The sequence below is a fragment of the Mesitornis unicolor genome, unplaced genomic scaffold (genome assembly GCF_000695765.1).
Source record: "Mesitornis unicolor isolate BGI_N332 unplaced genomic scaffold, ASM69576v1 scaffold44968, whole genome shotgun sequence".
In the NCBI taxonomy this organism is placed as follows: domain Eukaryota; kingdom Metazoa; phylum Chordata; class Aves; order Mesitornithiformes; family Mesitornithidae; genus Mesitornis; species Mesitornis unicolor.
The window spans coordinates 11751-22683 of NW_010200633.1; the positions used below are offsets into that span (position 1 = coordinate 11751).

A 10933-nucleotide genomic window follows, 5' to 3' on the forward strand; every position below is an offset into this window, starting at 1 on the left:
GAACTCCTTGCTACACCGGGGGATTCCTTCAAAAGCCAAGCCTTTTGGTAGCCCTGTTGATTTGCCAGGAGGTGTGTAAGGGTGTTACAGGGAATTACCAATGTGGAGAACTTGAATAGCAGTTCTAGAATATAGTGATTATAATTATTGGACTAATTATTCTGGAACGACACTTAGTCTTTAAATCCCCATTTGTTTCCTTTTACTCTGTAACATCTTCTTTGACCTAAGAGTAAAGACTCCTGAGCAATGTCAGAGCTGCATATCATGCGTTTTCTCTACCAGTAATGATATGTTAAATGAAAGATGCATTAGTAGGATTTTTATTGAGTATCCTGTTGAATAAGTAGATTCTGTCATGCACCACTGACTCATTTCAATTGGAATACCACAGTTCAGTAAAAGAAAATAATTGAGTCATGGGTTTCTTACTTAAAGTGTGTCTGATATCATCTTTTGCAATAAAATTTTATGAGGGTGAAATGAATTTAGAGCGCTGATTAAATATGGACGTCTCTTTTCCTCTTGTGTTGGAGTGACTCTTTGAGCTTCAGAAGAAAATAGCAGTTTTGAAAATATTTTCAACAGATAAGCATTATTGAATTAGAAACATCTATATCTACGGCTAGATATTTTCTCCTGAGTTTTGCAGTGCTGCGTGCTTTGCAGGCAGACTGTTGAGTAAGCACACACTGGTTTACTTCAGATAATTTTATCTGTGTTAGCTCTAAAGTTTAAATTAGTAGTTTGAGCTAAGCTAGTGATTTTTTTTAATTATTATTATTATGTGTTGGTATTTTTTTTCTTCCTAAACTGAATTAGGAAGACTTCCTCCATCCTGCTGTCTGGACAGAGTGGTGCCAATATGAGCTTCCAGCAAAGGAAAGCTGATGAGCAGCTGAGAGCAGGGACTTCTGTCATTCAGACTGCAGTATTTGGGAAGGATGTCCTTCTACAAATGAGGTGAACTGGGACCACCTGCAACTGTGCAAAGAGTTCTATGGCCTCATGCGGTCCTGTCTGAAGCAGCAGGACATGACTGATAGAAAAGTGCCAGTCCCCAGCATTCCCGTGGGCTTTTGTGCTGATGAAATTGTGTCTTTGCCAGTGTGATCCTCTGCTGAGAGAAGGCAGATAGGACTAAAATAAATGGTAATGGCAGAACAGCATTTTTTCCTGATATCTGAAATTTTATCAGGAACTTAAGCCTTGATTTAAAAAAAAACACAACAAAAAAACAAACAAAAAACCCACAACCAAACCCAAACAGACCAGAAAACACACAACCAAACACTTTATTTGTAGATTTGTTGGTTAGATTTGCCTCTGTGTGCGCTCTTTTGGACAGTGGCTTGGGAATCTTTATACAGCCCTGAACTAGCAATTTCTAATACTACGTTAATAGTAAAGTGAAGTGTCCACACGAGGCTGAACTTTACAGAAACGACCAGAGCCTGCACTGTCTGCATGTGCCCTGGGCTACCTTCTCTGTGTTTGTGTCTTGTGGCCAAGGAGCAGCTGCAGGGATGAAGCCCCTCTGACAGCAGCCAGCGCTTTGAGCGTGGATGTGCCTGCAAATGTAAAAGATATCTGTGGTTTACAGTGGTCTAACATCATGCAGACAGCACTGGTACCAGTGGTACCGCTTAACACAGGCCTCTGCTCAGGCTGTAGCATAGTTTCATGGGTGTAAAGACACACCCACGTACACGTGAATGTGAAATCTAGATAGCACTGGTGTTAGATCTCATGATTGTCCTACATTTACAGACAGTGCCTTAGTCTGGATTAGCCAAACAATTATCTAATGGTTTTCTCTCTGGTTTTGTGCTGCTGCAGAAGATTCAGATCCTGTTTATGAGCCTCTGTGCTCTCTTTGGGCCCAAAAAGGAATTTTGGCAGAAAGGGGATTGACTGGGAGGAGCTGGGAGGGCTGCGAAGGAGAGGAGCTCATCATGGGGCCTACGTGAAGATTTCAAATAGTGCATGGGGTGTCAGAAGCAAAGGAGGGCCCAGCTTTGCATTATGGAACCAACAAGGGTTTGGAAGAATTGGTTTTAATCCTTTTGTTTCCATGCTCCTCAGTATTGTTTCTCTCCCCAGTCTTCCTGATCCCTCTGTTGCAGAACAGTGACTTCTCTGGTGGCGTCAGTGTGCATCTTCCTGTGATTTCAGGGAGCTTTGGGTAAGGCTTTTATTGAGGAATTCAGAGCTCAGTTGTCTTCATGCATCACCAGCACATTTTCCTGAATTGTGCTCACGCCACTGCATGTGTGACTTATGTCAAGTTTGGCAGGAGGTTTGCAGCCCTGGAGTGTGGTTGGGATGCAGGTATCCCCCTGCACCGAGCTGCTGACAGCCAAACCAGTGAAGCTGCAGCAAAGCAAGGGATCGCTGCAGCAGCGAGCAGTGAATGTGACCAGGACAAGGCTGCAACTGTTGAGTGTAAAAACTTAACTTGTAGGTTAGAGTTTCTTCTTGTTTTGTGGTTTTTGTTTTAGTGCGGGTTTTTTTTCTTTTCCTCCTTCTTTCTAGGTTTGATTTCTTTCGGTGGTGGTGTTTGGAAGTACCATTTTTTAATTTTTTTCTGCTCATCTTTTTTTCCTGCAGCTCCCAACGCAGGTTGCTGCTCGCTTCCTCGAGGGCAGAGGGGAACTAGCTGCAATTACAACCTGCAGATGTAAACACTTGCTGCCCTGCCCTGGAGAGTCCAGCTGCCAGCAGCAATTAAAGACAGTTCGTTCCCCTGCTAGTGTAATTCTTGTGGAGAGTAATTACAGGCCTTGCCCACATCTCACCCTAGAGGAAGTGGAATTTCAGTGAAGTAGCATTGGGTTTTTCTTATCCTTTGCAGCTCCTGTCAGTCTCTGGGAGTTCCCACAGCCAGTGTAAGAACCTCTCCTCTTGTCTTCCTAGTGAAATAAGCTTTTATTTCCAGTAGCGTCCCTCCTGTTCAGCAGCAGGTTCATTTCAGCCTGGGGACTTCTATCTACATAGTTCTGACTGGCCTTGTCCTTTTTGTTTAGACTTGCATTTGTCTTTGTTTAGTAGGACTCGTAAATAACATTTCCTCCAGGAATTCAAGTCTTGCTGTTGATGTAAATGTAGTATCAGACGATGATGACTATGCTAAGTGCTTTCCACTTTTTAAAAAGTTGTATAGGTTTGAAAATATGACACATACACACATACAAAAGAAAGTGCATGAAAAGTAGACCAACACAGAACTGATAAGTTTCACATTTTTCTTTAAAAAAACCCAAACAAAACAGAAGTAACTTCTATCTAAATCAAGGGTAATAATTCTTCTACCCCTCATGTGGGGCCTGTAGAATTTCCTGAGATCTTTGGAGCGTAGCTGAGAAATGTGAGTTATCATTGCTGGATTTCCTCTTCCTGTACAGACAGAGTGTTTGGCTGCCATGCTGTGAAATGTGTACCAGTTATCGTGTTTTCAGTTTCAGAGGTCATTCAAAAATTCCTTTTCTCAGCTGTTTTGGGAAACAAATTTATAAAGACCATTGACACCAGAAGGATCTGTTGTGACAATGTTTTCTGCGTTTCTGTTTAGAGCCTTTGCAAAGAGGCTACTGAAATATTAACAGCATTCTGCTTTGTGAGCCATCACATTGCGGTAGTGCACTCTGTGTATCCTTTCTGTGTTCTCAAAACACATGTGGTTTAGATGCCTTTCATATATTTTAATACAAAGTGGCTGGTTGAGTGGTCCATGTTCTCCCAGAGGGCCAAAACTCGCTTCAAGGATCGAGAAAATAAAGGGCTATAACGCAATTTACCATTCAGGCTATTGTGGAGGAGGGTGATTTAAAGTGTTGTAGTGGCTTGAAAAAAATTAAAAACCCAAAGCAGTGATTGAAAGGCTTGAAATGACTGAGTTAATGTGACAACTCTCCTTTTGCTCTGTTGGTTCTGTTGCAGGGGTGATCGTGCACAGTTAATGTGTTGCGTGGAGCTCAATGGTACCTGTTTGCAGGACTTGTTTGAAATTAAGAGTGAGAGATCATTTATTTAATAGACAGCATTAAAGAATGAGTTCCTGATGAAGCGAGTTAGGTGTTAAATACTTTTCAGGTGAACCATTTACTTATGTAATTATCTCTCATTTACATTATAATAAATGTTTCTCCGGGGAGTTTAGCCAATCATGAAATGCAATTAATTTTCAAATCCTCTTCAACAATTGACACTCCAGAGACTGAACTCCCTAGTCAGTGTGTACATTTTTAAACTCTCCTGCTAAAGGGAAGCTGTTTCAGCTCGGTTGACGATGCTGTTGTTAAATTTTAGGGTTTTTAAAACTGTTTCATACATGCCTATCGCTACAAGTCTGGAGTGCTGGGTTTATACTCAGGTTGTTTAGGCTTGATATTTCCCCTTAGTTTCCAGAGCCCTGAAGAGACTCCGAATGCTGTTCTTCAAATTAAGCTCGGGACTCACTTCAGTGCAGATGGAGGAATTTAAATGCTCCTGGGTTTTGTTGCTGACTCCAGTTGCTGTATGATACTGGCCAGGACATGTAGCCAGCTGTTTTGCAGTTTCCTCATATGTAAAACGGGAGTAACATAAACCTCATGTCTCTGAGGTGTACATGGGGATGTATGGGTGGAAGGGACTGGTTGGTGACTGCGTTGTATCTCTGGACAGCAGACTAAGTATCGTGCTGCTTAAGTTTGCTTAATTCACTTTCTAACCTAAATGTTGTTAAGGTCACTTATGTTCTAAGTCTTATTAGCAAGTCTTATTTTATCTGATAAGATAAATAATCTGTGGAATTCCACTTTTTACAACTATACTTGGTCCAACAGCTTAGAAAGCTTTTCGAGAGCGGCTTAACTTTATTGTGGCGTTCAATTTTCAGATGAATTGCTGCTGTGGTTGGAGTAGGGATCTCCATTTGAATGAAGCCGGCTTTTTGGAAGTGAAAAGGAACGAAGTGATGTTGTTAGCCTTCACCTACTCCAAACAGACCTGGTACTGCACGCTGGCTCCATTTCTCTGATGTGAAGCCTTGGGCCCCAGTGTGGAGACTGTTCCAGGCATGCTGTTGCTGGGGACAGAAGGGCTTGGGTTGAAAAGGGCTCGCAGACAGCTGCAGCCCTGAGCATCTGCAGATCCGAAACAGTGGAACCTGCAAGTCTCCCACGTGTTTGGAGGTTGAAGAGAAGAAAGAGCTTTTATCCTTTCATGCTTGCAAAATTCAGTGTAGGAAATCTCTTGCCAGTGATATTCTTTCTTCATAGCGAGCAAATAAAACCACTTGGGTTGAATTTGTGTATTTTCCTGAGGCTTTTTCTTTAGCCAGGTGTAAAGAGGAAAGGAAGCTTTATTTACAGATGTTGCTTTCAGAATGAATCTAGGATGATGATGATGATGTCTGTAAATACGTCTTTGGGCATCAGACATCTTTCCATTTATTTAGAAACACAATAGAAACATTGTCTGATATGGGAATTAGTACTTGACAAATTCCTATACTCTGTTTTATTTTGGAGTACATATACAGCTCAAAATGAGTCGTATCTGCTGTTATATCATCCTGTTGCTTCCAGCAGAATAGCAGAACTTTGACCAACAAATTTTGTTACTTGCTGTTTAAACTGAGCTCTAAATGTAAGAGACCAGAATGTGACTTCTTGTGGGAGGCAATTAGCCCACGTCTGCTTGTTCTGGGCCTTCTGTGCCGTTCTTGGAGGTTGTCTCTGAGACCAAACCTGGCGGGGCTCGGGTCTGAGCTTCTTGAACAGTTTGTATCTTTCCGATAAATACAGGGCAGCCACTGGGTTTCAGGCAGTGTGGATTTTGTAAGCACCTACACACAGATCACAGGCAGATCATTATGTTGATCTAAACCATTTTGTAATCCTCTACAATCTGGGTTTAGAGACTGTTATTAGTGTCACAAATAAAAGCTTGTGACTTCTGTAGTTCTCAGGATAAAAGAAGGCATGTACTTTCAGAGAATTACATATTAAAAATGAAGCACATAAACATACAGGAGTTTGAGGATAGTTATCCCACTTTTCAAGACTGAGTCCTGAATTCACAAGATTGCAAGCAAGAAATTGATTAATTTCGTAGTTGACCGTGTACTGAAGAAAAAGCTGAGTTAAACAAGGAGGACAAGACATGAAAGAAAGTCTTAAGTCTCTCTCAGTAACTTGAACCTTTAAACATGGCTACAAGAAAGTGTATTTTGTTTGTTTGTTTGTTTTTGAAACTGAACGTAAATCTTTTAGGAAGGAAACCCCTTTTTGCCGAGATAGGTCTCAGATTTAGAGACAGAAATGGATAGAAAGGAACTTAAGAGTTCTGTTTTCTCACAGACTATTTTCTAAACTTACAAAAAGCCTCTTCAAAATGATAGCTAAGGCACAACAGAAAGTGATTTTAGCTATCATTAACCTTCATGTTTGTGTTAACTGGCCTGGTAACTGATATCTTCCTATTACAGACAACCAGCGACTTCCAGCCTCCATTATTGAGAGCAAAAGCAGGGGAGGGTGAGGGAAGGACAGCAGGCAACCCTGTGATGGATGTGGCCAGCTTGGCCTGGACTCTGCAGGGCGATGGAGTGTTGGTCCTAACCTCCTCCTGTTGGGTTTCTGCCTGCAGTTACCTGAAGGAGTTCCGCACAGAGCAGTGCCCTCTTTTCGTGCAGCACAAGTGCACTCAGCACCGGCCCTACACTTGCTTCCACTGGCACTTTGTCAACCAGCGTCGCCGCCGATCTATCCGCCGCCGGGATGGTACATTTAACTACAGCCCTGACATTTATTGTACCAAGTATGACGAGACCACAGGAATCTGCCCAGAAGGAGATGAGTAAGTAAAGACTGCACCCAGCTTTTCAGGCATTAGGCTTTTGGGATCAGTCCAGGTGATGATTCCAGCCAGTTCTTGTAGAGATGAGGCAAGTCAGCAGTAAAGCAGCTTTGTAACACACGTAACATGAGAACAGATGTAAGAACTGTAATAGCAACCCATGTGCTCTAGCCCTGCTGCAGAGATGATACGAAGGTTATAACTCAGATGGGAATTCAGCTCTTGCACTGTTCACTGTCCTCATGAGCCTTGGCATAGCTGGGGTGAGAAAAACAGCTCGCTGACAATTGGGCTTAGAAAGACTGTTCCCATAAGTCCCAGACTGTTAAATAATAGCTCTTGCTTACTAGCAGGTTGTATTAGTTTTTAACAGCTTGCTGAACGAGGAGGAGCTTTTTCTTCTAGTTTGCCCCCTGAATTATCTATCCCCAGCTTTTTAAATCGTATCAGTTACTTGCCAGTTTATTTTGTCTTCCTGAACTTTTAAGAAGCCAGTAGAGAAATGACAGGTACCCAAAATAAGGCAACAAGAGGACAAGTTTGTTTTATTTGGTCTTCTCTCCCAGTGACTGTCGCAAGTTTAACTGGAGCAGAGAGTTTATCTGTTTCTACTGTGGCAGACTCACACAATCAAAGGGTTAACCCTGTAATGTAACTGTAGCCACGTGACAGATATGGTAGAATAAATAGTGTAGCCAAACTGGTCAAATATAGGGAGTATTTTATATAGAGATGCTATAGAAAGATGGAATTTCAGTTCCCTTTCATTGTGCCAGTATAAACACACAGAAAAATGCTATTTATCAGGAAAACCTTTTTGTTGTTGTTTTTGCACAATTAAGTAAAGAATTTGTGACTACAGTAGAATGGAATAATCTCCCGGCCTGAAGCTTCAGCTTTAATACGTTCTTCCTTGTTAGAAGAGAACTGGACGGGACTGGAAAAAGGATATTTTGGGGGCTTTGGCTTCTAGATCACTGGTTCATATTTGGCTCAAACTCAGTGAATGAAAACTGTTGCCATCTCAGAACTCTTTCCTGATTTGTGTATTTCGCAGAGTAGTTTGTTCATTTTCTGCCTAAGAGGGGAAACAAAACATAAGTTAAAATGGTAGTCTTGTAATTTTCCTTCTTGTCCTGTGCTCTGCATAAGGGGTTCGTCTGGCTGCAGGTAGACTGTTGCAGCCCTGTAGGAGTACCTCAGCACGAAACAGTAACAGCACAAAGTCTAGATGGGCTGCTGAGGAAATGGTATGTGCCATGTGATGTCCCTTCAATCATGGCTAATATATCGGAACACCTTGACAGTGTCCTTGCTCTTTTCCAGATCCCTGGCAGTCACTAGACTAGAATAATAAGCTGCTGGTGCTTTAATAATCCAGTTGGCTTTTTGGGAGGGAAACCGTTTCATACTGTGTCATGACAGACTTATGGTTTCTGTGTAGCTTTGGAGGCACAGCGTAAGAGAAGGGGCAGAGTTAGCAGAGGTGTTGTCCACTGCAGCATCCTGTATTGGCAATATGTCTTCTGCTAGTGTTGAGTCCATCACCTGTGTGACTACACTGTGTGTGTTCTTCCCCTCCTGTACTTCAGGTGTCCCTTCTTGCACAGAACTACTGGAGACACAGAGAGGAGGTATCACTTGCGCTACTACAAAACTGGAATCTGCATTCATGAGACAGACTCCAAGGGAAACTGCACAAAGAATGGAGTCCACTGCGCATTTGCTCATGGGCCCCATGACCTGCGCTCTCCAGTGTATGACATCAGGTTGGTGGAGATTCGAGCTCTGTATGAAAAGGGTAATTTCTGTACCCAAATGCAAAGTCAGATGATTGAAGGTCAGTACTTCTTCAATGTGAAATGCTTAGTGCTGGAGTGATGTAGGTTTGTTTTATTAGGGAGGGATATATCATCATCATCTCCAGGGAGGATACTCAAAATGGGGAAAGGGAGCACATTTTAAACTACTTTTGTGGTGGTTTTGAGTCTGATGGTGGGGTCCAAATAATGCATCTGGGATTCCTAGGGAATGAAGAACATGAATTGCAGTTCCTGTTGAACTGAAGATGATCTGACCAAAAAATGCATGAAATGCACCCACTTAGGAATTATTACCATGCTACAGTATGTCAGTTCTATACACACTTGCCTGTCTCTTCATCTGCTCAGTCTGTGTGTTCATTTAACTCTGTTCACTAAAGGGAGCTTCAGGCGATGGAGGCTTTGCAGAATGGTCAGACAACAGCAGAAGGTGGCATAGAGGGTCAGTCTGCAGTCGCTGCTAGCCATGCTATGATAGAGAAAATACTCAGTGAGGAGCCAAGGTGGCAAGGTGAGCGTCACTTAGGGTCTGTGGGGGCTGGAAAAGTCTGGTGTTTGTGAAGTACACGCTCCTGTCCAAAACTTCTGTATAGTAAATGCAGATTATGGTCGTCTCTCATGAACTGGCTGCTTCTTTTGCAGATACGACGTATGTGTTGGGAAATTACAAGACAGAGCAATGTAAGAAACCACCTCGTCTCTGTCGCCAAGGTTATGCCTGTCCATACTACCACAATAGCAAAGACAGAAGAAGAAGCCCAAGAAAACACAAATACAGGTACTGTGGTCTTGCATATTCTGTTTCTCAGCTGGTTGGTGAAGTGTAATAGAAACTTGCAATGAAGGGTCTAGAATTTTGTCCACTAGATAGGTTTTTACTGTGTCTCCAAGGCCTGTACTGACAGATGCAATGGACTGTTATTTCTGCCTAGGAGACAGGATAACAGAAGAAGCTTTGCTGTATATAGGAACCGGTATCTCTAATAAATGACTGTTGCTAAATCATGTTACAACTCTGGTTTTATGGTAAACAAACCTGTGTCTGGCTTCCCCTTACTGTGTAAACTCCTGCCTTAGAAAGCAGTGCAGGAAAAAAAGAAAACAGAAGCAAGTTTTAATCCCCATCTAGAAACAAACTCACACAGCAGTGTTTTCATGGTAAAAGGGTTCAGAATTGTTAGTCTGCTTGTTGTGTGTGCCTGGTGATGGGGATAGTGAGGCACGGTGTGACCAGTACTGTAGCTGGATATGCATTCCTAACCAACTGCTAAAGACTGAGCTTTTGAGGCACCAGGGTGTTCTGTCACTCAGCTGTCACTGGATTTTTCAGCATGCCGCATCTCCCTGAACGCATTTCATCCAAGTTATAGGCCCTCATTTCCTCCAACACAACAGAGCTTTTGTTATGGTCTCAGTGGGGCTTTTCCTTAGTTCCTTTCTGAAAAATGTAAGAGCAGACCAGAATGCTAGGAGAGAAAATGCCATGGATGTTCTCACTTCCCTTCCCCACCCCCAGCTTTCACAGAAATTTTTGAATCAACTCTGAAATCCTGTATTATAAATAAATAAATAAATGTCAAAGAAATATTAATAACAACACCTTCAGGAGAAACAGAAACACTAAGCCAGTTTTTGGGCTGCAGCCATGTGCTTTCTGCCCCTGCCTGGGCGCTTTGGTAAGGGAAGAGGTGAAAGCTTCACTCACTTCTGTGTTGCTTTCCCCACCCCCAGCTGATGTGGCTGCCTTGCACACAGGCTGCTGCTGCTATCTGCTTCCCTCTGCTGTTGTTTGAGGGAATGGTTAAGAGCATAAAGAGCAAGGGAAGTAGGTCACAGCAAAAATTCAGAACTGGGAAGAAGAACTGCTCCTGGCTGGGAGAAAGAAAATGAACTTGCCTTTTCCCCAGTGACCTGACTCAGCCTCTTTTCCACATGGCCACACTATAACCCTGGAAGCATACCACTGTAAGGGTATTATGTGTTTTAGGATTAACCAATTAACTTATTAGCTTTCTATGAATGTACAGTTCCAAAACAGAAACCAGATCCAGCATCTCTGACACTAATCATCAGTTGCTAATATTGTTAAGTTGTGTTGGTTCAAGTTGTATTTGGTTTCAGATGGAGAACTAAGCCATGTTTCTTTCACTGGGAAATAGGAAGAGGGGGAAGAAGATGCCATAGCAGCAGGGTGGGGGCTGGGGGAGCAGCAGCCAGCCAAACAGATTGTACAGCTGAGGATCACAGAATCACAGAACGTTAGGGAT

The 10933-nt window shown here is 42.6% G+C and overlaps 1 protein-coding gene across 1 annotated transcript; it reads left to right on the top strand.

Annotated features, from left to right (window-relative positions):
- Positions 1-4879: 4879 nt before the first annotated feature.
- LOC104544838 (RING finger protein unkempt homolog) lies at positions 4880-9444 on the top strand (the record flags this gene model as incomplete). The annotated part of the gene is made up of 5 exons (XM_010189816.1): positions 4880-4992; positions 6634-6843; positions 8436-8612; positions 9047-9177; positions 9309-9444. Coding segments are annotated over 5 exons (767 nt in total), but the record flags the coding sequence as incomplete, so codon positions are not given.
- Positions 9445-10933: the final 1489 nt, after the last annotated feature.